The sequence below is a fragment of the Anoplopoma fimbria genome, chromosome 24 (assembly GCF_027596085.1).
Source record: "Anoplopoma fimbria isolate UVic2021 breed Golden Eagle Sablefish chromosome 24, Afim_UVic_2022, whole genome shotgun sequence".
Taxonomy (NCBI): domain Eukaryota; kingdom Metazoa; phylum Chordata; class Actinopteri; order Perciformes; family Anoplopomatidae; genus Anoplopoma; species Anoplopoma fimbria.
The window spans coordinates 22,751,448-22,778,096 of NC_072472.1; the positions used below are offsets into that span (position 1 = coordinate 22,751,448).

Below are 26,649 nucleotides of genomic sequence, written 5' to 3' on the forward strand. Positions count from 1 at the left end.
GTATTGGACCCTGCTGAAGTGTTCTTGAGCAAGTCTCTACCAGCTCGACAGCTGACCCGGCACTGTGAAGAGCACAGCCAGCCACCGAGGAAATGAAAAAGGTGTTTAATACGTCTTTTCATCATGACTGAGTCACAGGTGATTTATCCATCTTAAACCACATTATTCATCCATTACGATATTCATGTTATTGAGATTCTTATTACTTGTTCCTCCCTGTACATATTGTTGATGTGATATTGATTATAAAGCTATTTGAAAAGCCAAATTAAGCTTCAGATTATTAAGGTTTACATCATTCTGCTGTCTGAATAAAAACATGATTATAGTAAACTATATCATCCAAACTTCTATTAATTTGGTGTTAACAGATTTTAAAGTTTATTTTTGGAAACGCTTTCTTTCTATAATGCACTTTAAACATAGTAAACATGTGTTACAATGTGAAGTATCATGATACTTTATAATTGCGGGTCACTCATTGACATATTTGACGTTCATTTTTTTCACTTAGAGCAAACAATGATGACTTAGAGTAACTCATAATCACATTATAATGGATTATAATGCACCTTAAAAAATAGTATCATGTTTTACAACTATGGGAATTATAAAAGCCTTGCAAAGAGAAAAAAAAAGGCAATGTCGATACAAGATAACCCTGATGACATCACTATGACATCAGGAGTGTGATTTTGTTTTGTTTTTATAAAGCTTAAGAAGTCATTAACTGTGTGGTATGTGTTTGGTAAACTGATGTTAAAATTAGCTGAGTGCCTCTTTAATAAAGAATCTGAATGCATGACTTCTAGGTCCCATTGTGCCATTTATAAACTGTAGGAACAATGATGGGTTTTTAATCTGTTTAACACTAAAAGGTAACTGTCAGTGACTGAGCTGCACTATTCATGTCCACAAAGCCTCTGTGACTCAGCCGGCTGTTCTCTGGAGACACAAACAGAATCCTGCAGCCCGACATGACGCCAGACACGAGTTCACCTTCTGAACGTAGCTCTCCCTCTCTCTGCTCCCCTGCTCCTAGGAGGCGTGGTACGAGTTCAGAGTCATGGCCGTCATGGACGACACCATCAGTGAGCCCAGTAACATAGTGGGAGTGTCCAGCACAGGTGAGCCCACGCATTGCACACTCTTGAATCTCCCCACTCACTGCCCCGAAAAGTTCAGAGGAGCTTTTCTCCCGTCGATGCCGGGACTCAAACCCAACAACCTCCGGCGGCAAGCTGCATCCGTAACCTCAGGCAATCTTAATGAGTTGAGATGAGGAGAGGCTGCAGATGTATTGCACACGCAGCAACTCCCAACTTTACATTTCGCCCACTCAGCACTATTAAATGTAAGCTCTCTTTACATGCACACTCCTTTTGTACCATCCTGAGAAGTATGACATCATCGCTCTGCCTGTCTCCCATGGATTGTATTGGACAGCTTTGTGCTAAAAAAAAAAAAAAAAAAGATTAATCAGAGTCAATCTTTTCTTGGTCACAATGCTTAAAGACTGTCTTAAAATCTGAAGAAAAAAAACTGTCAAAATGTGATGTCACTCCCCTGCAGAGGTCAACGGGTACACATCATTTGGGAAGAGCAGCTCTTGGTTGCACTTATAGACGGATTTGCTCACAGATCTCTGGAAGCACTCTGCTGCCCCCTATTGGTTAATGTTTACAACTATGCTAAGCAGTGATCAAAGGCTCAAAAGTATAAATATGACAGCTTTTTTCTTTGTATATTGTCAATCAGCATCATACTCCATAAATTACGTGGATACACCCTCTCCTACTGAAGATAAAAGGTGTTCCTTGGCTGATCAGTAGTTATTTCATCAACCAAATATTGCCGGAGGTGCAACACTTTTGCATTTTGCTGTATCATGCTTCACTGCGGCACATGAACCACTTAAACAAAGCTTGACACATAATCCCCACTGGTCGTCACTGAGCGGTTCATTAGCATGTAGGCCAATAAAGAGCTCCAGCATTAATAAGCTAGGATGGTTCTAAAAATTTGTAGCTCTACAGCGGGAGTTCAAGTTGTCTCTTCTCGTGGACCATCTGGGTTTTCAAAGCCGTAATGATATTGATAATGCACAACGGTGCCATTCGCTTTGATGCATATCAGAGTGTAAAGTGCTGAGGAGTGCGGCCAGTCATGATGAACAGAGCGTCAGAGAAGAAAGGCAGAGTTAATATATGAGGCTGCAAGATTATTCCCAAAATTAGAATCCCAATTGTTTTGATCAATATTGGAGATCATGATTATTCATTATGATTATTAATTGATTTTAGGGACAGGTATTTTATTGCACTTTCACATTGTAGATATTCTGCTTTCACGTCCATGTTGTTCTGCATTCCTTTTAATGTACAGATCAAAAATATACTTAAAATAAGGTTCTTCTTCAGATGCATTCAGCGTAATAAGTTTTTCCTGAGTAAAGCAAAACGAGATATATACAGTATATATCTCCTCTCGTGACATGCAGCTGTAACATTCAGTCTTCTGCCTAAAAGTGAAGCCAAAACATCTGTATCGTCCCCCCGGTGGCTGGCTGTTAGTTTAGTAAGTGCTTGATTTGATATGCAGCATTGATTTCTGTAAGTGAAGAACGCATTTTAAACGACAATATCACAGTCGATCTTGTTCTGTTATTTGTGGAAAGCCAAAATTGTGATCATGATTAATATTAAACAATTTAAGCATCCCTTTTATAAATGGGTAAAGTTTGTTTTGGCAATCTTAAGCTTCAAAGCTTTGAATTAATCTAGTGTTAGTTCTACAGTGATGGTTTATGTTACAACATTGAAGAACATCTCTTGGTGACACCATTATCACTTAAAGTTTGAAACCTAATTCAGAGTCATGTCTAAGTAGATTACTTAGCTATTACTCAGTAAAGGAGACCAATGTAAGAGACTAATGTCTTTAAGCATCCTGTCCATTGTCTCCTCTCACACAGACTGACTTCTATGAGTTATTAGGATTATTATGGCTGTGGTTGTTTTTGTTGACCTTAACTTAGTAAGACATATCATGTGTCCAGCAGTGAAACACATTTGCATAATTATAGATTCTGGATTTGTTTGCATAATAGTAGATTTAAAAACAGTTTTACCTTGGTAATTAATGTAATCTGACACAAAATATCATTCCAAATAGAGCAAAACCTAAAGTGGTGGCAACCACATAACGCAGCGCACATGGCGCTTCTGTAGCTTTCTACACCGCAGGGGGAAAAAAGTTTACATTCTGCTTAGTCATCATGGCATGAATCCTGCAGAAATGCCAATCTGAAGACAGGTGCAGTCGTAAAGGTCAACTCCTGCATATTTTAATGTCATTGGAAATGGCAGGGCTTTTCCTATCACTTCAAAGGCTGCAGGAACCTACAAAGTATTGAACGAGGTGTCTCTTTTTTTTGTTAGAGCGAGTGGCAAAGGAGCTTATACCCCCCAAATGAACATCAGAACAGTTTCTCATATAGTTAAATAGCTGCTTTTTCAGAGCACAGTGTGTTCTCTCAGAGGGACAGTGTGCTCTCTATCCGTGGGCTCACATCTGCGTGGTAATCCCACGGTAAATATCAGCCCCGATTTCAGATCCGGGATATGAATGTTGACATTAGCATTAATCTCGAGCAGCGCAATATCAGAAGTCTGGTGAGCAAACTTAAAGTTTAACATCAGTGTCTTTATTCTCTTTGCTTGCTCCTCCATTAAACTGTTAATTTCCCTCAACACCACGTCTCTGCATACATCATGTCCAAGTGAAAACTGTCACGTCCTTCTTTCTTTAACATCCTCTTCATTTTGATGCTACACTGTGACCACACCTGACTCTTCCCTCCTCACCCCACAGACTTCTTCCCTCCTCCAGAGATGGTGGAGGAGCGTGGACTGGCGCGGCCTGTGGTGGCTGGCATCGTGGCCACCATCTGTTTCCTGGCAGCAGCCGTCCTGTTCAGCACCATGGCCGCCTGCTTTGTCAACAAGCAGCGCAGGCGGAAGCTTAAGAGGAAACGAGGTGAGGGGGAAAGTCCAGGTCCTTAATAGCTATCTACAATATCACTAAGCCAATGTTTTGGGAACTTTTAAAATATATAGAAGAATGAGATGACCGAATACATTAGAGGGCCAGGATGTTGCATTCAGGGGGATCTATTGGCAGACATGGAATAAAATATGAATACCTATGTTGTCTTAAGTGTATAAATCACAGAAAATAAGAATTGTTGTGTTTTTGTTACCTTAGAATGATCTTTACATAGGGATTGGGTCTTCTTTATAAAGTCTGCCATGTTTCTACAGTAGCCCAGAAAGGACAAACCCCACCATGGCTCTAGATAGGGCCATTTGCCTTTTTGCATCGGCTTCCATAGTTCTGGGCATACTCTGGCCCTTAAATATGGAAGCCATGAGAGGAAAGTGAGAAAAATGAATTTATTAAATCAAATAATTGTGGTAATCCGTTTTCTGTTCTAAATAGTTTTGTTGTTCTGTGTTTATGACTAAATATGTAGTCGAAAAAGTTTTTGCCAGGACTAAAAATGTACACACAGTGTAGCTGGTGTTTAGAGTGCATGGAGAAATTTAAAGTAACCTTGAAGAAAACATGAATGCTTTTAGTCCTTCTAATAACATGGGTCAAACTAAGTTTATACTCTCTGTAGTGAAGCCAGCGTGAGGCGTGGGCGCCAGAAAATTACGTGTATGCTCTGCGTGTGATCACGGCGCTTGGTCGTGAACCTCTGAATTTTTGAAACAGGAGGTCTTAAAAATCTTCATTTGAGTAAATATATCCACCAAAATTAAATTGTTTACAGGATATTGAACCTTTGTTTCTTAATAAGGCATGAAGTACTTGATTCCTCTCTTGACTTGGCTTGTACAAAGACAATAAAGTAGTCCATTAATATGACATTTGAGTTTAAAGATATTTACAATCCCTCTTGTCATTGTGGAGGTTGGTTTATGGCTTTTTGCCCGTTACACCTACAGTCTATGGGCATATCTATGAGTTACACTTCATTTTGTTTCTACGTCCTCTTTCATTCTTGAGAATACACAGCACACAGAGCATTGAGTATAAACGCCTCAGTTCGTGCTCGGAGCTGCCCGAGTAACAAAGCTATAGTGGCTGGAATGGGTATTACTACAAAAAACTCAGACAAATGCTGCTGGCAGAAACTAAATTTCATCTAGCAAAACCCCTGTGCCACTTATGAAAACTAAATCTAAGTAACTAAGATGTATATTTTAAAATGTTCTCAAGTCAATAACACAGGAGACAAAACAATTTAGATCAGACTTCGAAAATGGATCAGCAGAATTTGTTTTCCTCACTTGCCTCTCAGGGCTTCTGTACATTCATGTTTACAGTTATTATTAATGATAACATTTATTATGTAAGCTTAACTGTGACACATTCACCACACATGAACTTAACTGATTCATGTACTTTAACAGCAACATTGTGCTGCTTTATCTGACTCATATCCTCCCAGCTTTAACTACCTGTTCAAACAGGAGACATCAATTTAATTGTTTGACCTAGAACGTAAGCAAGAAGAAGCAGACATGGCTATAGTCAGTCCGTATATTTGATGTTTTTTGTTAAAGCATCATTTCCATTTTACTGTTTTCCTTCTCAGTTTCAAACCCTGCTCCAGGCTCCTCAGCAGCAGCACTGATGCTGTCTTTGGGGGAATGAAAAACAAAAGGAAATATAACACTGAATGTGAAAGCAGTTAATTCACTCCATCTGTTACACTGCCGCTAACTGCCTCTGTTTTTCACTCATTGTAAACTTTTGCATTTGAGTAGTTCTGAAAAGAGAGACGGAGAACGCTGCAGTAATTATGATACAAACATACTAAAAACCTACATATAAAGTTGATCTTAAATGGCACTAATGGCCTCTTTCTGTCTTTCTCCCCTCTTCCAGACCCCCCTCTCTCCATAACCCACTTCAGAAAAAGCATGGAAACACCGTAAGTAACCCCACCATGACTCACAACACTGCTTCACTGCTGTTAGGATTTATATAGGAGCGGCCTGTTAGGATTATAGAAATCAACTCATTCCATGGATACTTAAATGACAACTTCACATTATTGCTTCAGTGTTGTCAACCCTGAATGTTTCTTGTGTAAAAAAAAAAAAAAATTCTTACATTACATTGTCAGACATGAATTCTGTCCTGAAATCCCTGAAATCCACCATCACAGAGAGCGCCTCAGGTCCCTTGATAGACTCTTTTCACAGCCGACATTCTGACATGTCACAGCAGAAAGAGCACAGGTGTGACTTATGACATTAACCGGGGCTCTATGTGCTGGCGTGCACAGGCTAGAGCCTTGTGCACGCTGGCACATGGATGTTACACCTGTATCAGACAGGTGAAAATGTCCGCCATGAGAAGGGTCCGTTCTGCTCCGAGGAGCGAGGCCTGAGTGAGATATCTGATCATCCTGTGGTGGAAGCACACACTCCTCCACTGTCTGTCTTTAAATTACTGCATGCTTAAAGCTGTTCTGAAATGACATATCCACAAATCTCAGTTATAGCAACTGCTCACATTAATTTAATGTAAATATTTTATTCATTTTCTGATTCATCAACTAGTTAAACTTAACCTTTTTTTCACTGTCAACAAAGCTTTTCATTGTCTACAAATCCCCTTTAAAGACAAAATCCTACAGTGAATGTATCTTCTAATAAGTACTGTGTGTACCAAAGCCTGATACAACCTCATTCTTTGTGCCGTAGAACTCCATTGTTGTCCAAAAAACAACAAACACTGGTGAATTTAGTGACATGTTCCTTCATTACCATGAACACACCCACTGCAGTTTATTTGGACTCAATCCCACATACAGCGTCCTGCTGCCCTAAATACTCAGTAGCTCACCTAATCCTTGGCAGAAAATAGTCCCCAACAAATGCACTATTTACTCCTTTTGTTTGTTGTTTATTCATCCCTTTATATAGAAAGAAAGTACAGTATGTAAACTTGACATCTTCAGTAGGAACCAGTGGGCTTCAGACCAAGAAGGGGATTCAGAACGTAATGAGAGACAGACACATTGTGGGTTTCGGTTTTATCATGTAATTTGTCAACAATAAGATGACATCATGTATTATCAGCCTTTTGGGGTGGTTTCACACCTGACCTGTTTGGTTCGGTTAAAACATACTCAGGTATGGGAAAGCTATCAATGTGACCCTGGTACAGACCAAACAACTGAACCAAGACCGACTGGAAAATGTGGGTCCAGGTCCACTCCAGGCGGACTCTTGAGAGGTTTGTCTGCGGGGCGAAAGCAAACAAACTGAGCTCTTTGTGACACCAAAGAACATAAATACACACATCACACATCCCCCACGTGGGTCCTGATCCTGCAGGATGACAATCGCCAAAACTGTCCAATCAACTCATTAGCTGTCAGTCTGTATAACTTCATGTTTACTCCTCTTGAATTGTTAGGAAAAAAGTCAGTGAACAGGAACTAAATGTAACAATGTATCATCATTTTCCTTGGTCTGAACCGAGTGAACCCGACCACAAGTGTGAAAGCACCTTAAGTGAATGTTAGAAGGACAAAGAAACCCTACAGATCAAAGCCCTGTGTTTAGAACTCAAAAATGTGTGACTTTTGCGACTTCCAGTTATAGTAAAAAAAAAGAACTGTCTGACTCCCAGCCAATCTTATCTGGATTGTCTCAAATGGGGTGTCTCAAATCAGAAAAAAAAGATGCTACAAAACCATTTCAAATTTCCACACATGGAGGCTTTAACCAAACACCTACATATTTACTCAGTTTGAATTATCTGTACAGTCCAAATACAGGTTGTAGTGCTTGTGTGGATGCTTTGCAAAGTTTAGTGTAGGACAACATGCATAGGCCAATGTTTCACAACTCCAAGTCAACGAGATGTGACAAGGACGTATCATTTCAGGAAATGTGCATTCACTTGATTTCTCCTTCATCGCCCCTCTTCTACCTTCTCGTGTCTTCAGGTAAAAATGGCACGCACCTAGAGAAAGTTGAGTTGGACTCTCTGCTCTGGTTCTGGAATGAGGGATTTTGGCCTCAATAAATAAGCAGCGGCCACATCTTTACTCATATTTATCTCCCCTCTCTCCCCTTTGTCTCCCCCTAGTTGCTCCATGGCAGCCTTTCTCTCTGATCTTCTCTGTGGCTTACTAATGCCTCTTCTCATTTCTCTCCTTTTTCGATCCACTCAATAATATCCATCTGTTTTTCCTCTCTTTTTCTGTTGCTGTTTCAAACACGACTCGTTGACGCCCTTCCTGCTAACCTCCACGTTCTCCTCACTTCTTACTGTCTGATCTCCCCACTTCTACAGGAGCCCACTTAGCCTCATTCCCAGCATTGAACCCTACTGGGAGGGGCTGGACGCAGGCAGGTACAGGCCCCGACCCTCCAGTCCTCAGTGAGTGTGCCAACTGCTGCCCCCCCCCCCCCCGTTCTTGCACAAAGTACACATCCCCCTTTTGCACTTTGGTTCAACCCCTGGCTCCTCAGAGTCCTGGCCTGGCTGCATGCGTCTGGCCCAATGTACCAACAAGGTCGACAACAATACCGGTCTGGGTCTTTCATTGATGAAAAGATGAAGGATTTTCATCGTCAGAAGATGTTCAAAAAAATCAGCCTTGATTATTAGGGATATAAAAGCATGCAGGACAAGATTTAAAGAGACAGTATGACAGAATCAGTTTGCTAATATCTCTAAGTGTAACACTCCCCATTCAGGACAGCAGGAATAGATAATGGGACTAATAATCTCCTCTTTCGTGTCATTATTTCTGGACTTGTTGATGTTTCAGTGAATGGATCACTATACCAATTACCAAACTTTCAATGGTCATTATACAGTATGTAATTCAGAAAGAGGATCTCACAGGTTTACATCCTGAGTATTTAAAGGTCCAACATTGTAAAAAGTGAGATTTAATGTCTTAATTTGCTTATTGAGCTATAAAGGTGCTATATGAATATTGTAAAAGTATCAAAACACTCAATCCAGGGAGCAATGCACACAGCGTGATTTCAGAAACCGTTCCTTTAAATCAGTCATCAGGACTTCCGTAAGGTTGTGATATCACAACTATGCAGTCGCCGGTAGAGGAGCCGCTTAACTCTGTGTGGTTGACGCACACGTTAAGTCCCACGGCTGCAGTAACGCTGCGGAGAAAGCGACAGCGCAGATGCAGAAGACCGGAAAAACGCTGACCTATCAAATCAGAAGGGGCTTTTTTCGGGAGGGAGGCTTATAGAGACAATCGTTAAAACGAAGCGTTTCAGACAGAGGGTGAAAACAGTATATGCAGACATATAGTATGAGAAACATAATGTGTTTCATGAACATTTAAGCATGTAAACATGTTCTAGTAGAAACCAAAAATACCAATTTGATCTTTAAAATGATATGGCTCCCTCGAAAGGAATAGTTTAACATTTTGGGTAATTATTCTCTTTTCTGCCATCGCTCATGTCTGTACGCTATAAAAAGCTGGGACCAGGGGCTATGTTAGCTTAGTTTAGCATAAAGACTGGAAGCAGATTGAAACCAATGAGATATAACCTGTTAATTAGTGTGCTTTTAGCCTTTGCAGTTAGCCAGGCTAGCTGTTTCACTCCTGCTTCCTGTCTTAATGCTAAGCTAAGCTAACTGTCCCTTGGCTCTTGCTTCATATATTCAATTCAATTCAATTCAATTCAGTTTATTTTTTATAGCCCAGAATCACAAATTACAAATTTGCCTCAGAGGGCTTTACAATCTGTGCACATGAGACATCCTCTGTCCTTACTGTCCTTAGACCCTCACATCCTCTGTCCTTAGACCCTCACCTCCTCTGTCCTTAGACCCTCACATCCTCTGTCCTTAGACCCTCACATCCTCTGTCCTTAGACCCTCACATCCTCTGTCCTTCCCTCACATCGGCACAGGAAAAACTCCCCTAAAAACCCCTTTAACAGGGAGAAAAAAGGAAGAAACCTCTGGGAGAACGACAGAGGAGGGATCCTTCTCCAGGATGGACAGAATGCAATATATACAGACATCAGAGTAGTATCTACATCTCATCAACTCTGAGATCCTGTTGGTCAACAACATACAGTATACTGGTCATTCACTGTATGGTAACAGTTCTTTGAAACATCAATGGGAGGCAGTCCATGAAATTAAAGTAAAGAACAGAGTTTTATCGTGGTTAAAGACATCATGCATTGGTATTATAAACACAAGACATATATATATATATATATATTGCTGCTTTTGTTTAAAATTATATCTGAATATTGAGGTAATTCTTTCCAGAGCAATGACATCATTCCTGAGGTGTGCGTTCAACCACAGTGCACTTTGCTGTATTTGTTAGAGGAATAGTTTGACATTTTGGCTGATATTGTCACCAAGAGAGTCTGTATGCTAAGCTAAGCTAACCAGCTGCTGGCTCTAGCCTTATGTTAACCATTCAGATATGAGAGGGGTATCAATGTTCTAAAAAAAAGAGTAGTCCTTTAACATAATCCTTGTTTTTTGCATTGTTCACAGCACTCTATGCACTGTAGCCATTCCTAAGGTTTGAGCTGTGTATCTGATGGGTCCTTTCTCACTTTGAATCCCTGTTTCACCTCGAAGTGACCTGAAGCACTTTCTTTTTGACACTTTGGAATTGATACACGTCACCACTATTACTTTTCTCATCCCATATGCTGTCACAGTCACACTTTTTTCGTCTGCCTGTTAATCTACCTTCATAAAATAAAGTGTTTTAGTTGTTAATCTGCATTTTTTAGCTTCAAGATAACATCAGTGCCAACTGCTGCTCATGACCATATGTGTAAACTTTTACAGCATCAGTAGTGATCACTGAATCTATATTCAGTTCCTGTTTAATGGCACAATAATTAATGTTCTTTTTGTCATGAAACAGACAGTTTGTGGAAACGTATTTCTAACTGTTATGTGAACATGACGTGATGATTCTGCTTATACAGTAAATAGCCTGCATTTTATCATTGTGGCCACTATTCCTCTTGGTTGTAGTCCTGACATCTTAGAGAAACAGTGATGCAATAGTATAATCAACTTAACAACATACAGTGGGTACGGAAAGTATTCAGACCCCTTTAAATTTTTCACTCTTTGTTTCATTGCAGCCATTTGCTAAAATCGAAAAAGTTCATTTTTTTCCGCATTAATGTACACTCAGCAACCCATCTTGACAGAAAAAAACAGAAATGTAGAAATTTTTGCAAATTTATTAAAAAAGAAAAACTGAAATATCACATGGTCATAAGTATTCAGACCCTTTGCTGTGACACTCATATTTAACTCACATGCTGTCCATTTCTTCTGATCCTCCTTGAGATGGTTCTACTCCTTCATTGGAGTCCAGCTGTGTTTAATTAAACTGATTGGACTTGATTAGGAAAGGCACACACCTGTCTATATAAGACCTTACAGCTCACAGTGCATGTCAGAACAAATGAGAATCATGAGGTCGAAGGAACTGCCCAAGGAGCTCAGAGACAGAATTGTGGCAAGGCACAGATCTGGCCAAGGTTACAAAAGAATTTCTGCAGCACTCAAGGTTCCTAAGAGCACAGTGGCCTCCATAATCCTTAAATGGAAGAAGTATGGGATGACCAGAACTCTTCCTAGACCTGGCCGTCCAGCCAAACTGAGCAATCGTGGGAGAAGAGCCTTGGTGAGAGAGGTAAAGAAGAACCCAAAGATCACTGTGGCTGAGCTCCAGAGATGCAGTAGGGAGATGGGAGAAAGTTCCACAAAGTCAACTATCACTGCAGCCCTCCACCAGTCGGGGCTTTATGGCAGAGTGGCCCGACGGAAGCCTCTCCTCAGTGCAAGACATATGAAAGCCCGCATAGAGTTTGCCAAAAAACACATGGAGGACTCCCAAACTATGAGAAATAAGATTCTCTGGTCTGATGAGACCAAGATTGAACTTTTGGCGTTAATTCTAAGCAGTATGTGTGGAGAAAACCAGGCACTGCTCATCACCTGCCCAATACAATCCCAACAGTGAAACATGGTGGTGGCAGCATCATGCTATGGGGGTGTTTTTCAGCTGCAGGGACAGGACGACTGGTTGCAATTGAAGGAAAGATGAATGCGGCCAAGTACAGAGATATCCTGGAAGAAAACCTCCTCCAGAGTGCTCAGGACCTCAGACTGGGCCGAAGGTTCACCTTCCAACAAGACAATGACCCGAAGCACACAGCTAAAATAACAAAGGAGTGGCTTCGGAACAAGTCTGTGACCATTCTTGACTGGCCCAGCCAGAGCCCTGACCTAAACCCAATTGAGCATCTCTGGAGAGACCTGAAAATGGCTGTCCACCAACGTTCACCATCCAACCTGACAGAACTGGAGAGGATCTGCAAGGAAGAATGGCAGAGGATCCCCAAATCCAGGTGTGAGAAACTTGTTGCATCATTCCCAAGAAGACTCATGGCTGTACTAGCTCAAAAGGGTGCTTCTACTGAATAAAAGGGTCTGAATACTTATGACCATGTGATATTTCAGTTTTTCTTTTTTAATAAATTTGCAAAAATTTCTACATTTCTGGTTTTTTCTGTCAAGATGGGTTGCTGAGTGTACATTAATGCGAAAAAAAAAATGGACTTTTTCGATTTTAGCAAATGGCTGCAATGAAACAAAGGGTGAAAAATTTAAAGGGGTCTGAATACTTTCCATACCCACTGTATGTTACAGTTTTGGATTCAAATATTATTGTAACCCATAGGAATGATGGTCAAATCAACAAACATAACAGTAATTGTGATGATTGTTACATTGTGTGAGCAGTATTTTATGTGAACAGAGCCCATTGTTAAGACAAGCATAGTTGTTGTGATCTATGTGTTTCTGTTACATTACATATTTTATCACCATAGTTTATGAAGACAAGTTACTTGATATTTCAGTGTTATTTATCTCTGTAGCTCAATAAAGCAGATGTGCTTTTTCACAGAAACCATATCTGAGTAGTCACCGGGAAACACAGCTGGAGTATCTATCACATGTAACTGTGTTTTTTCCAGTGGCCGCTGCCTTATGAAGACTCTACTTATATTATAAGCACAAGCCTAAATTATTCCTATGAGGACTGGCTATATGTTTTATTTCCCGTTAAATAAAGTAACTGGCTTCAAAACAAATCATTGTTTTTATTTACTCCTTCCTATAAGAAGACATGGTCATTAACAAAAAAAGGCTTGCTGAGTGGGAACAGAGTTTCATATCATGTAATTTAAAGTGTGTTGTGCACTGATCATATTGTCAAATGCAAAAACAAGGTATATCTATCTGAATTATTTGATGCCACCCATAAATCTCAACCTAAAAAACCTGCCACAGAAAAAAGGACAGTTGCAGCTATTGGGCTATGTCAGCTAGCTTTTAGTAGAATGACCTTTGACCTGGTATTGACACAAAGCCAGAGTCCCTCCCAGCTATGGTTGGTTATATTTTCACTCCTTTGTAGGTGTCTTGGATCAAAGCCTCTGTTCCCACACCTGTCAGTCACACCTGCCTGCCATTAGAGAGTGTTGCATTGCTGTTGTTGACAACTAGTGTTGCTAATATCCAGTGTAAAGGCCAGCTCTTTTTCCTCTTATATTATTGTCACGGATCAAACAAGCTGTTTCTCCCAAGCTTGACAACAGACAGAAAAGCAGTTAACATGCTAGCCATCCTACCATATTGACCATGAGCATCAAGTAGTACACATGGAACTAAAGGATACTTTTTTATTTCCAGACCAGCAATGTGTAGTAGATATGCTTACATATTAATTAAAACATGTATGCCACACAATAAAATACGCCTAGATTTAATAGGTTGAAAGAAAAGTATTGCTTGTCTTCAATTTAAATTTGAGAGTGTAAATATCCATATGTACCCCTGTCAATGTTTAGCTTTGTCAAAATGTTAGGGAAACTATATATGAAATGACAGTCTCAATGTGAACACCCTTATAGGCCCTTAAACTCCGTTTTCTCTATTAGCCTATGAGTGTTGGTGATGGGTTCCTACATAAACACACTATTTTCTGTCAAAGTCTGAACACGGTGGTTATATCACCCTGAGGATATGTTATTTCAATTTTTTCTCCGTGCTCTTCACACCAGTTGAGCTGGGATGCAAAAATGTGATGTTGCATCCTTTCTGGACAGTTGGTGTTTTGTTTGTTCACTGTCAACCAAATCTAATAAAACCACACTGTCCTGTTGAGGCAGTTTGGCTGTCAAATTCTCTATTTTAATACCTACATTTTTTTTTGTAAAATGTTTCATATTTAAATAGACTATTTTAGATTTGAAAATACCTTTTCAGAGGCTTTAATTGCCAAAGACAGTTCTTTTTTTATTACGTCATTATTTAATTTCAAATCAAGTACACAACCAAAACAATTGAACGGGTGTCACTGTCCAAATACTTTTCAATTCAGATAGCTAGAGTGAAAGGCGCTGTGTGTGTACCAACAAACCAGTCTGATGCTCTCATTGTCTTTTTTTTTCATTCCAATGGAATTGCCTGACAAGGATATAATGTATGTTAGAGATTCCCACTGGCCCCTTTAGTGTGTGTTTTCCCCTCATTGAATGTGCCTTCCTGACTACTTGACAAACAAAACAATTATCCTGTGTCACCAATCGTCTGCATCTACGAATTATGACTCCTTCAACAGACTGAACCTTACTGTATTAAAGGATTCATAATTATTTTAAAGTTCCCATTAGTCACTCAATGTTAATGTTCAAGACATGGGAGGATTGTGATATCCCTTTCAACTTGTGAAGATGTTGCAAACAGCACACAATGTCAACCCAGGTTATTTAGTTAGGGCATTTATGTATTCTTAATTGTACTGACTCATAATCAAACAGGTGTTTTGAAGTATAAGTCATAATCTTGTCAATGGAGTGTAGCAGTCATTAAAGTTATTAATAAAACCTGTGTTTTTATATCTAATCTTCATTGTGCAAGGTGTGTTGTCATTTTAGTTTTATGTAGCTGGATCCGTTTTCAGCACCCTCAGTAAAGCTTTGTGCAAAGTACTGGCTTCATGAATATTTAAAGATTCCCTTATTCTGTATATTTTTCTGTAGGTCGTCGTCAGGAAAGGTGAGCCCAGAGAGCATTCGATCGAAGGCGTCCCTGTCAGAAACATCTGAAGATAGTCATGACCAGCGTGGGACGAAACCACCCCAGAGTCCGGGAAAGAGGGAGGAGATGTCTTTATACAAGAAGACTAAAAGAGCAATAACAAGCAAGTACGGCATGTCCAAGCATGAAGCTGAAGCAACGACACCAATTGAACTTATCTGCCGAGGCCCAGATGGGCGCTTTGTCATAGATCCCTCTGACCCAGAAATGTCTGTTAAGCCTCGGCGAATTGAGGGCTTCCCTTTTGTGGAAGAATCCGACCTCTATCCTGAATTCCGGCAGTCGGACGAGGAGAATGACGATCCCAGGCCTCTGCCCCCAGTTATGGCACCACTTCGGCCTCACCAGATTTCTCCGATCTCCAGTCAGGAATCCTACCTGCAACCTCCAGCCTACAGCCCTCGTTTCCACAGGCCCTTCGAAGGTATGACCATCATGGAGAGCAGTCGGCTCCAGGCCACTGGGCAGATCCGAGGTTCTCTCCACCACAGAGCTTTCTATGGCTACCTAGGCCCCCCTGGGGATCATGATCCCCCACCTCCTTTTTACATGCCTGATACTAGCCCTCTCAGCTCCGTCATGTCCTCCCCTCCATACCTTGCTGAAGGTCCTTTTGGTCACCCCATGATTCCTGAAGAAATGGGGGACGGTGATTTCCCACAATATGCTGTACCTGGTTTCCCACTTCCTCTGACACTCACCTCTTCCTCTCGTTCCCCGGAGATTTGGCAGGGACTGGATTTTACCTTTGCAAGTCTGGAGGGGCCCCAATTCATTTTTCCGCCCCATCACCCTTTGCATCTCCGCCACGACTCACCCTATCCTCCTCCACCTCATGTTCTTCCCCTGAGTGCTTTCCAGCCCTCCTCCCTTCCAATGCCTACTTACCCAGCTGTCCTGCCACTGGAGGCCCCAAAGATCCGTTCAAGCAAGTCTCCCAGCAAGACCAGGCCTCGTGGCTCCCCAGCCAAGCATTTAGCTATGCAAGAGGCACATTTAGGGCAGCTAAGACACACAAGCCACGGTATGGGTATGCCGGTTTTGCCTTACCCTGATCCAATGGCCCATATTGTCCCTAGCACATTCAGTAGCTTGGACACACGATGGTTTGAATCCACCCCTCGTTTCAGTCCCAGACAGGCTCGTAGGATGGATTCTGGCATGCATCAGGTGGTTCTCCAGCCCTCCCGACTCTCACCCCTCACCCAAAGCCCCCTTAGTTCTCACGAGGGCTCTCCGGAGATTGTAGTACGTCCCCGGCCACGTGCCAGCATTGTCCAACCTCACATACCCCCAGAGATGTCTGAGATTACCCTCCTCCCTCCTTCCACAGCCAGCTTCTCAAGGAGATCTACCCCTTCCTCCTCACCTGCCCAAGGCCAGGGTAGCAGGAGAGCAAGTCCCAGCTACCGTTCCCACATGGCCTTTGCCACCTCTGCAACCAGCTACCCAGCTTCCCAGTCCCCGTCACCCCCCATGGAAAGCAGCAACCTTTTTGGGCAGATGCCATCTCAGAGGAGGACTGAGGAGGGGATCCTTCCATCTGAGCCCTCTCCACCCCAGTTGTCAGCTTCAGGGTAGGTGCATTAGGCATGCAGAGAGGGATACCATTTGAGTCATCGGCCCCAACCCATAATGCTTTGATGTATAAAGTAGCTTTGACATTTTGGTTAGTAAAAGTGCTGTCTAATATCCATCAATTTTAAAATCATCTCTGTGGCAAATAAGTTCTTTTTTGTTTTAGATGGGGGTTTTTTATTTGTTGATCACTTTTATGTGAAGAAATGAAAAATGTATGGTTGAAGGAAACCATTTGGTTGTGATGATTCATTTGATGAGCTCTAAAGTTTAGCTTCAGTTTGGTCAATGCTGCTTTTCATGTCCGCCATCAAGTTAGAGGTATTCACCCATTGAATCTGTGAAGCATTGTCCCAAAATGATCACCTTGAAAAATACATTGCATTTTCCAGTGAAACAAAAAAGCATAAACTGTGAAACAAATTATTTGTTGAATTGACAAGACAATGCATTTGCTTTACAGATTAGATTCCAGACCTTTTGGGGCTAAGGTCCACCCTGGTGAAAAACACTATTGCTAGTGCACTATGTAATTTGCTGGGCACAAGCCCCTAAAGGCCTGGGAGTTTGCAGACATCAATACAGGAACCCTGTTTTTCCATCTGTATCATGCGTTACCCTGCTTTCACCTAACAGGAGGAATCCCATAATATTCATCCAATTGATTCCCACGAGAAAGCAAGCACCCATTGTTATGTCTAGCTCCAAACCTTTGAAGATGCCTTCATCATGCAGAGGGATGCTTAAAGAAGAGTTCATCTTGGCAGGCCCTGCGGCCCATCCTCGGCCTTTGTAACCTGACTGCGTGACCAATTCTCCCTTACCTTCCAACCTCTCAGATTTTACCCTACTTCCCCTTCCCTTTCTGTAACCCTCCTCTCCCCAACCCCTTTAATTGCCCCAAGGACACCCCCAGGTCTGACTACCAAGGAAAGGTTGTTGGGCAAAGTGTGTCACAGGGCCTGTCCGCTTCTCATGTACTGCAATGTCTCCATCATTATGAATTAGGGGCAGTATGGTGGTTCTTGATGGCTCCTGGAGTCTTACCTGCTTTGTTTTTGATTGATCTCAGCTATCTGGGCAGCGTTGTTGTGACCAGGTCCTCTACACCGCAATAGGTAAGGGTTGGATCCATGTCTGAAAGGGGGGGGTTAGCAGGTGGGACTTTTTTTGATCACCTCGTCCTTTAAAGGGGAATACAAGACGCTGAGTCTTTGTTTGATTTGTTCCTTCCTTCAGTCAACACGTGAAGTTAATTTCAGTTCTTTACTTTTTTTCCTTTTTCTTAAAGTGGCTATGCATTTTAAGTTCTGCAGTCTTCAGTACATTATGCATTTTGATATGCATATGCCATCAGTTGCCAATGAATTAGGTCGGTTGTAACACCAACACTATTTCATGCTTGAGTGGTTTGCTAACTGACCACGTTCACAGTTAAATCTACCACAGGTCTACACATAAGTAAGGCAATAGTGCTTTTATCCGCCTCAAACCAATTTAAATATTTATTTTTCATTCATATTTATTCATTGCTCTAAAAAATGGTATATAATATATTTCATTATAGTATTTTGGTACAAAAGCCTAAAAATACATCTGTGCAAAGCCAAACTGGACAACATTCCAATGGACTATCTGCAAGCTTTTCTTTTCTGAGCCTTTAAGCTCGAGCTAAACCACACTTAAGTTGTCATGGGTTTGACATCAGCAAAAAGTTAAATTCTTATCAATACAGACAGAAGCCCCTGAATATGACAAAGTTTGGAAAGTGTACTGTATGTTGATGGTATTTTGTACGAACTTAGGCCGACCAATGCATTCTAGTAGTATGCAATCACTGAGTGGGAAGATTGGTGTTTACCTCAGTTCATCTTGAATCCACGCAAGAGAGAACTCTTAAGCAAACACGACTGTCCAACGCCATTTTAAAATATCATCATAGATGAGAACTGCTCCTTCTGTTCCACTCCCATCTCGGCTCAAAACACCAAGTAAAAGACCTGGGTTATATGTCCCCATTTTTTACAACGCCAAGAAAGAACAGAATTCATTGCTAACTGATGATCACGTTGCAATGCCTTTTGCTACCAAATGAATGGTCAAGGCCCAGCAAACAAGGTCAATGCCCCTTTGGCCCAGTGGTAATCCATTTCCTCTATTTGGCCATCTTCCTTAGGAAGGAATCAAATGCTGCTTGATCCTGTCCAATTTCTGATATGTTAATGCTGCTTAGGGTGCAGCTCTAGGCTAGCCCTCTTAGCAGACTCCCTCACTACTTCAAGACCCATCTGATTGAAGAGGAGATTGTCAAGGATTACCACACTTCTTACCAGGATGCCTCTGGTGTTTACTATCAACTGTGAGAGAATCGTGTGCACTACATACTGTAAGACGGACACAGGCACCTTTGGTTGAGCCATCTAATGCTCAACATGCCATTCGTCCAAATCCCTATGCTAACATCCAGCAAGATGTTAATCTGACATCCAGCTGCTCCAAGTAATCCTTGCACTTCTGAGTCTGAAGATGAGCCTCATAGGGATTTGGAGCGCCAATCACATTCGTTCCTTGGCCCCTGGCCAGATGCCAGCAAAGAACAGGGCCCAGGCCACAGTGCCTGTGTGAGAAGTGCATATGCGTTGGGTAACCTCTTTTTATTTCGGCGCGCATGTTAACAGGTTTGAGTAGCCTCAATGCATGCATGTGCCTGTCTTCTAGAGATCTTTTGACAGTGTATTGACATCATACCAGCAACAGTACTACAGTTTCAGTGTCTATATCTATAGAACATGTCACAGACATGAAAAAAGCATAGTCTTTTGGGAGCAATGTGGTGTTCAGTATCTTGCCCAAGGATACATTGACACGTGGAGTAGAGGAGCGGGGCATCAAACCACCAATCTTCCGATTAGTGGACGACCCTCTCCAACTTTGAGCAACAACCCCTCACATATGTGGAAAGCAGGGCTTGCAGCAGCAACGTAGTCTGTGTGGACACCACATGTGTGAGAGAAGCAGTGTGGCCCAGTGCAATGCTAATAATAAAGGGTGCTCTACTACTAATTACTTCCTTTAGAAATAAATCAATTATAATTAAAAAGTCAATAAAATGGCTACTTAGGTATTCATAGAACTGGAGTTACATCCAGGTAATGTTGATTTTCTAATTATAAAAAGCAAATGGGCTGTTCTTAGCAGGTATGATCACCAAATTATGTTGGTGTCATATGTCTTTTTGAACTAAATAGATTATTACAAAGTGTACAGGCATAATATGTATATATTTAAGGGTGGACGTCCACATTGACATTCTTAATTGTAAAATGATCACGTTCTAAAACGCTCTTAGCATTCTCCTCAAGCGTGACACATGCCATTTATATATTTTTACAGATGCTTGTATTATATGACACCAATTGAAAATATTTTTGACCCCAATCCCCAAGAAATATTTTTTAAGATTGGCGTTATGACGTCAACTTAAGCTGTGTGTCCACTGGGATCAATCATTCACAGCTCTTTTCTTTTTTGTTTGCATTAACAATGAAGCAGAAATTCTGTTGCATGTTCCCGGCGGTGACGACAGCTTAGCATGTGTAAAGTTCTCATCGTACAAGTTTTCAAGAAGTGAAAAAATACATATCAAAGCTTTCTAAAGAAATGCAGCAGATTCTTAGCAGGTTTTGAACAGCGACAGAGCAATAGTAGGAGCCATGACCAACACTTCCATGTCTATCTAGTAACTAAAGCCGATTCCTGGTGGACACATGGCCTTAATCCCCCGTATAAAGCATCTGTATAGAGCATGAATCAAACCATCTACTGTAGGTATACAATTGCACTTTTAAGTTTGGACTGCAGAACAGTTCTCACTGCCATAAGTGTCCTGCCAAAACACCTTACGCACTTCTTTTTTATCCTAAAGAACAAATATTTTTCCAAGGGCTTGCAGAGGTGGGGGTGGGGGGGCACACAGGGGGCTTGAGGACCCCCTTAAGTGTGAGTGGACTTCCCAAGTGCTTTTGAATGTATTCCCCTTTAAAGTCGTGTTCCATGTGCAAACTGCCATGCATGCCATCGCTAAATATTGCTCCTCCGTTTAAAAAAAAAAAAAAAAAAAAATGAAACAATTCTATGACAAATTCTTGTTACATTTGTTGTCCTAGTGCTTCGCTTTTCTTTGGCTTATTTTTCATTATGTGACTGTTCCCGAGTAGTCATTTTCCCCTCCCGCCATCTCTCCCCCTGTCAGCATGGTGAAGCCCATTGTAGACAGTATCCATGTCTATGAATACATATTGATGATGCTTTGTTGCTCAGCTGTGATTCTCCCCCTCTACTAACGACCTTCGGTTTCTCTCTGCAGCCACGGTGGGAAGATGGCCTCTATGTAATGCTAATTGTTTTCTGTGCCTTGAGAGAACCAAGTGTGTGTGTGTGTGGCAGAGATCTGTGGCCTGCCGAGTCATATTACTGCCTCCATGAATGGGAGGGAGGTCTGTGCAGTCATGAGCAACTGAGAAATATACACACAACACCAAGGAAACATTTGTTCTGTTATTTTCAGAGAGGGATAGATTAATAAAAAAATTATATATATACAATCTGAATTTAATCAAATTCTTGCTTACATTTTGTTCAAAATATTATTTTCTTCCATTTAATAGGAGAATTTTCCTCTGAAACAAACAGCGCAAGTCTTTTTTTAAATGTTGTATCTTCTCAAAATGTACTCACCGTGAGGTAAACAGATGGTTTTTGGGGTCATGTAAGAAGTTGCCTTCCTTTGGATATAGATTGTTAAGATCAATTTGAGCAAAATATCTCAGATGTCCCTGAAGGGCAGTGAAATTTTAAGGTGCACAATTTGATATACCATCTGGATTTATTAACCTATTTTGTGAAACATAATCATCTTTGAGCTGAACATAACTGTTAGTAAATCCAGATGATGTACAGTTCTAAGATAATTCATAGAATGAATGGCACTGTTCCAGAAAACAAGAAACCTTACTTAATAAAACTTTTGCTAGTGTCAGAGAACAGCTCTTTCGGTGTCTCATATTGATCCTTTGGTAATGTGCTGCACCTCTTTGCTTAGCACGAGCCGTGCTGTATTGAGATTGTGTGGGTTTCTGGCTGCGTTGCACTCCGTAGTGCAGAAACACAGTCCACTGAATGTTTGTAGCCCGGAGTTACCCGTTCTCCCCTCTCTCTGCTCCTTATCCAGAAAACGTCGAGGTGCGCCGAGTGCCCTTTCGGGGTCTGAGAGGATTGATGCACTGAGATACCAACGTATTAAAAAGGCCAAGAAGATGATGATGAACAACAATAACTCCAAGTCCAGAAAGAAAGCAGGTGTGAACCCTGTTCTTCTCTGTTCTCACTTTTTAACACAGTGATCATTTTGAAACTTGCAATTTCATGATGACCACAAGTAAAAAATCTTTCTTTTTGTGGCTTTTAGAAGATGCATTTGTTTGTTTTTTTGTTACTTAGGAGGTATGAATTTGTTTTTTTAGTTTTATGTTGTCAGACAATAGAGAAGCACAACTCTACTATTGACTCAAATGGGGGGGTCAGTACTGATTTGGCATGCGATATTGTAAAAACATTGTCATTGCAAGCAGCGTTGTCGGGGGGCAAGGTCGTTCAGAATTTGTGCTCATTTTGTAGAGTGCCGATTGCTTTGCCTTCCGGAAGTGCAAATCACCCGCCAAGTGTGAAGTAGATCAGATCAACGGTTCTTGAGATTTACAAAGGACACACGAACAGACAGAGATTCCTTGCTTTAAAGTTAAATGTGTTAACATTTATAAAAAAGACAATTCAAAAGAGTTTTCCAGCACTTTAGCATTGCAGTTCCATTAGAGTGGGGGGCTCACATGAGACAGTTTAAAAAAAAAGAATGGTGAAGTTTTGTTCAAGTTCTGTATGTCCTATATTTCTCATATAACAAAGTTTCATGAGACCACCCAGCTTCATAAATGCCCTCCTCAACATAACTTTCAACAAGACTTTCTGTTAAAAGATTTTAAGTCCAAGTTAAGATGTCATCATCAGGGTTAAGACAATATACCACTTCTTTCACTGGCTAACAGGTAAACTGAATTTCTTGTGTATAATTGGTGGAATGGCCCTTAAAATTCACCAAGCTTTTGTCATATCCCGGTATGGTTGGCACGCTTAAAAAAACTGTGAAATACCTTTTTTGAGACCCGGAATTTTCAGCTCTGCCACATCTGTTTAAAATCTTAAGAAATGTGCCATGTGCTTTTATTTATTATTCATGTTTTACTTTTAACTTTTAAGATATTTTCATGATGAATAAATAAGAAAACATAACTAATCTTTTAGGACGAAGCAGCAGAGTTCATCATGAATTGACTTGGCATAGCAGCTGTTGTTTAATAATTTTGTTTCTGCGATGTCCAGAGATGGAAGGCTAATAATTATAGATACAGGTTTAAAATGAAGTTCTTGTTTTCTCTACGCTAAGTAAACACATCACTGTACAAATGCAAAACATTATGTAGAACAGTGGGCGCTTCTCAAAGTCAGGGATGCTTGGTCGGACAGTTGACAAGGACAATGACAAGGGCGATGCATTTTGCTAACAAGGGGGATGGCATCACCCCAAATCCCCCCCCTAAAATCCCTTATGGCAATTATATCAAGCTACTTCTTGAGCAATATAAACAACAATGTCATTGCTTTTGCTATTCCTCAGTATCCATCAGGGAATTTTTTTTACTTACATCAATTGGAAGTCAGCAAATTGATATCTCGCCTCAAAAATTCTCTGAAGTGAAATTAACAATGAAAAAGCATACAATTCAATTCAATTCAATTCAGTTTATTTTGTATAGCCCAGAATCACAAATTACAAATTTGCCTCAGAGGGCTTTACAATCTGTGCACATGCGACATCCTCTGTCCTTCCCTCACATCCTCTGTCCTTACACCCTCACATCCTCTGTCCTTAGACCCTCACATCCTCTGTCCTTACACCCTCACATCCTCTGTCCTTAGACCCTCACATCCTCTGTCCTTAGACCCTCACATCCTCTGTCCTTACCCTCACATCCTCTGTCCTTACACCCTCACATCCTCTGTCCTTAGACCCTCACATCCTCTGTCCTTCCCTCACATCGGCACAGGAAAAACTCCCCTAAAAAACCCCTTTAACAGGGAGAAAAAAGGAAGAAACCTCTGGGAGAACGACAGAGGAGGGATCCTTCTCCCAGGATGGACAGAATGCAATAGATGTCATGTGTACAGAATGAACAGCATAACAGTTCTTAGATACAACACATTCAATGTATATGACATAAATGATTCATATAATAAGACTACTTATAATAACAGCAGCAATTATTACAGTAGAATTATAGCCATGAAAATAGGGATAGTAATGTGATTAATAATAATAATCGAAGTAGCAGTGGGTTATACAGAAATTGTTTAAAAAAAAAAAAAAAAGGTAAAACTGCAGTTGTTGGGCTGTTTCTTTGTAGCATTTGCTGCTCTTTACCGAAGGGTATCTTTGGACCCATTAGCCCTCCTTCATAATACGGGAACAAAAATTGGGTGAGTTGCTTGAATGCAGGGAAGGGTGTAGACAATTAGGCAGTGTCTCTGTTGATGCTCAGTGACCAGTGTCTTCATGTGCTAAGAAGACACTATGTTAGAAGAAAAAAAGTAAAAGGTACATTACTGATATTGGTTTCATCTCTACTTAAAGCAACGGTTGAACATCTGTGGAATTAAGCTTATATGAATAGAATGCTAGAGTCAGCAGGCGATTAGCTTAGCTTAGCATAGCATAAAGTCTGAAAGTGGGGAAACTTAAAATATACTTGCCAACAACCACCAGTAGATTTGACTAATGAACATGCTGTTATCACATACTGTATCATGTTACTTTAATCCTTACACAAACAGATGTGTAAAAACATTTACTTTTTACGGAGAGTTGGAACTTTTTCTGGGCCGTGACATTGACTTCCTGGATTCTTTCCTTCTTTAAGAGGTTGCCTGTCAACAGACAGAGACTACAGGAATTAGATGCTGGTAGGTGAGTTATGTTCTATGTGGACTGAGCCAGGCTAGCTGTTTTCCCCTCTGAAGCTAAGCTAACCGTTTGTGCTGGCTGTAAATCTATTCTATATTTAGTATCCAAACATGGGAGTAGTATTCATTTTTCTCATCTAGCTCTCTGCAAGAAAGCAAATAAGTATGTTTCGCAAAATAATATTTTCCACTGCTGACAGCGGAGGAGCCTTGTGTCATGTACTCTTTTAATTGCATATTTAGTTGCAACAGATATCAATGAGGACAAGAGAAAGATTTAACACAACATTGGATGTGCAGAATTGCCTATGAATATTGGCACTGTGAGATCTGGTGGCTATGACCCTGTCGTCATCTCCCCCTCCTCCAGGTGCCACCACCTCTCAGACCCAGCAGGCCTACACCTCTCAGGTACTCCAGCCCGAAGAAGCTCTCTACCTCCGCAAGAAGAAGAAGCGGCCCATCCTCCATGACCCATACACTCGCTTTTCCGCCCTGCTGTACCGCCGCCCACCACGGGAGGACCAGAAGGCTATTCTGGCCAGCATGGACAACATAGACCTGGACCACGCAACGCTCCTCTGAAAGCCCTCGAGGACAAGGTCACGATCATGCAATATACCCTCATTCCAAAAGTAACACAAGCTTCATACCAGATGATAAAAACCAACAAGATGTTTGCAATGTATATAAATGGGGGAGGGCACTAACTTCCAGCATTCAGATTTGGTACATTCTGTAGCTACGGCCTTGGTCAGTTCAATCCACACTAGTAAGCATTCTGCCATGTTCCTTCTGTGATGACAACAAATCAAGAACTCACAAAAAAAAGTACAGATAAATGATTGTGTCTGAAATGCTGCTCCCAACTTACTGATATTGAAACATCAGACACGGCTCTGAAAAGTTCTGATCATTTGTACTACTACGGATTGGGTATGCTAAAATCCAGTAGCATTTCTTAAAAAAAAAAAAAAAAAAAGTTTAGCCTAGACGATTCAAATCAAAATCACAGCTGCCACGATTTTCCAAAGTTTTACTCCAGTGCAAAAAGATTAATTAAAAAATGAGGCAATACATGATTACCAACTCCCGTTTTCCCCGTTTAAAAAGAAAGTTTTCCAAACCAAACCAGTTTTCCTCGCCAGTGTTAACATTTTTAATTTAAAAGGCTTCTCCAGATTGAGATAATGTTTATTTTGCTGAGCCAGTCCTCCCCACCCAAAAAAAAATATCTCTGCCGGTCTCCGTTTACAGCCCCCTCCACCGGATCCTCTCTGCCAGCAACGTTCTCCTATCTGCCGAGAAAAACTCGCCTCCCAAACTTGGGCGTTCTCACCTCCTACCAAGTATACCTCAGAGCACAGGACACGAGACCACACCACCACCAGGATCAGCCAGCAGAACAAACTAGCCTTTAACTATCAACTTAATCATCTTTGTTTTCCAGTTGCTTTCTTTATATTGACATGATCAAGTTTTTCTTCTCTTATATGATGTACTCACGTTGAGTTAATTCAGTTAATTTAGCTTACTGAAGGAAGGCCTGGCTAAACTTTCATTTCATTTTGAATTAAATAGATTAATAAAATGCGGCAAATTAATTACTTTCAGTTACTCTATATAAAGTAATGTAATTGCTCCAATAAACTGCTCTGTCGTTAGGTTCTCATACCTCATAACCGTTTGCACTGGAGCAAAATCTTCTCCACTTCCTTCCATGTGTGTGTCTGCTTCTTTACATCGCCAGTTCTTCTA

General features: G+C 41.0%; 1 protein-coding gene across 1 annotated transcript in view; it reads left to right on the forward strand.

The window, feature by feature from the left end:
• Positions 1-25,556, forward strand: part of LOC129113774 (protein turtle homolog B-like) — a 116,985-nt gene extending 91,429 nt beyond the window's left edge. The window contains exons 15-20 of the mRNA XM_054626245.1: positions 1,043-1,127; positions 3,874-4,038; positions 5,959-6,004; positions 15,183-16,817; positions 22,049-22,176; positions 25,262-25,556. Of these exons, the coding sequence (XP_054482220.1) occupies positions 1,043-1,127; positions 3,874-4,038; positions 5,959-6,004; positions 15,183-16,817; positions 22,049-22,176; positions 25,262-25,476 (2,274 nt within the window). The 3' untranslated portion in view covers positions 25,477-25,556. The remainder of the gene's footprint in view (positions 1-1,042; positions 1,128-3,873; positions 4,039-5,958; positions 6,005-15,182; positions 16,818-22,048; positions 22,177-25,261) is intronic.
• Positions 25,557-26,649: the final 1,093 nt, after the last annotated feature.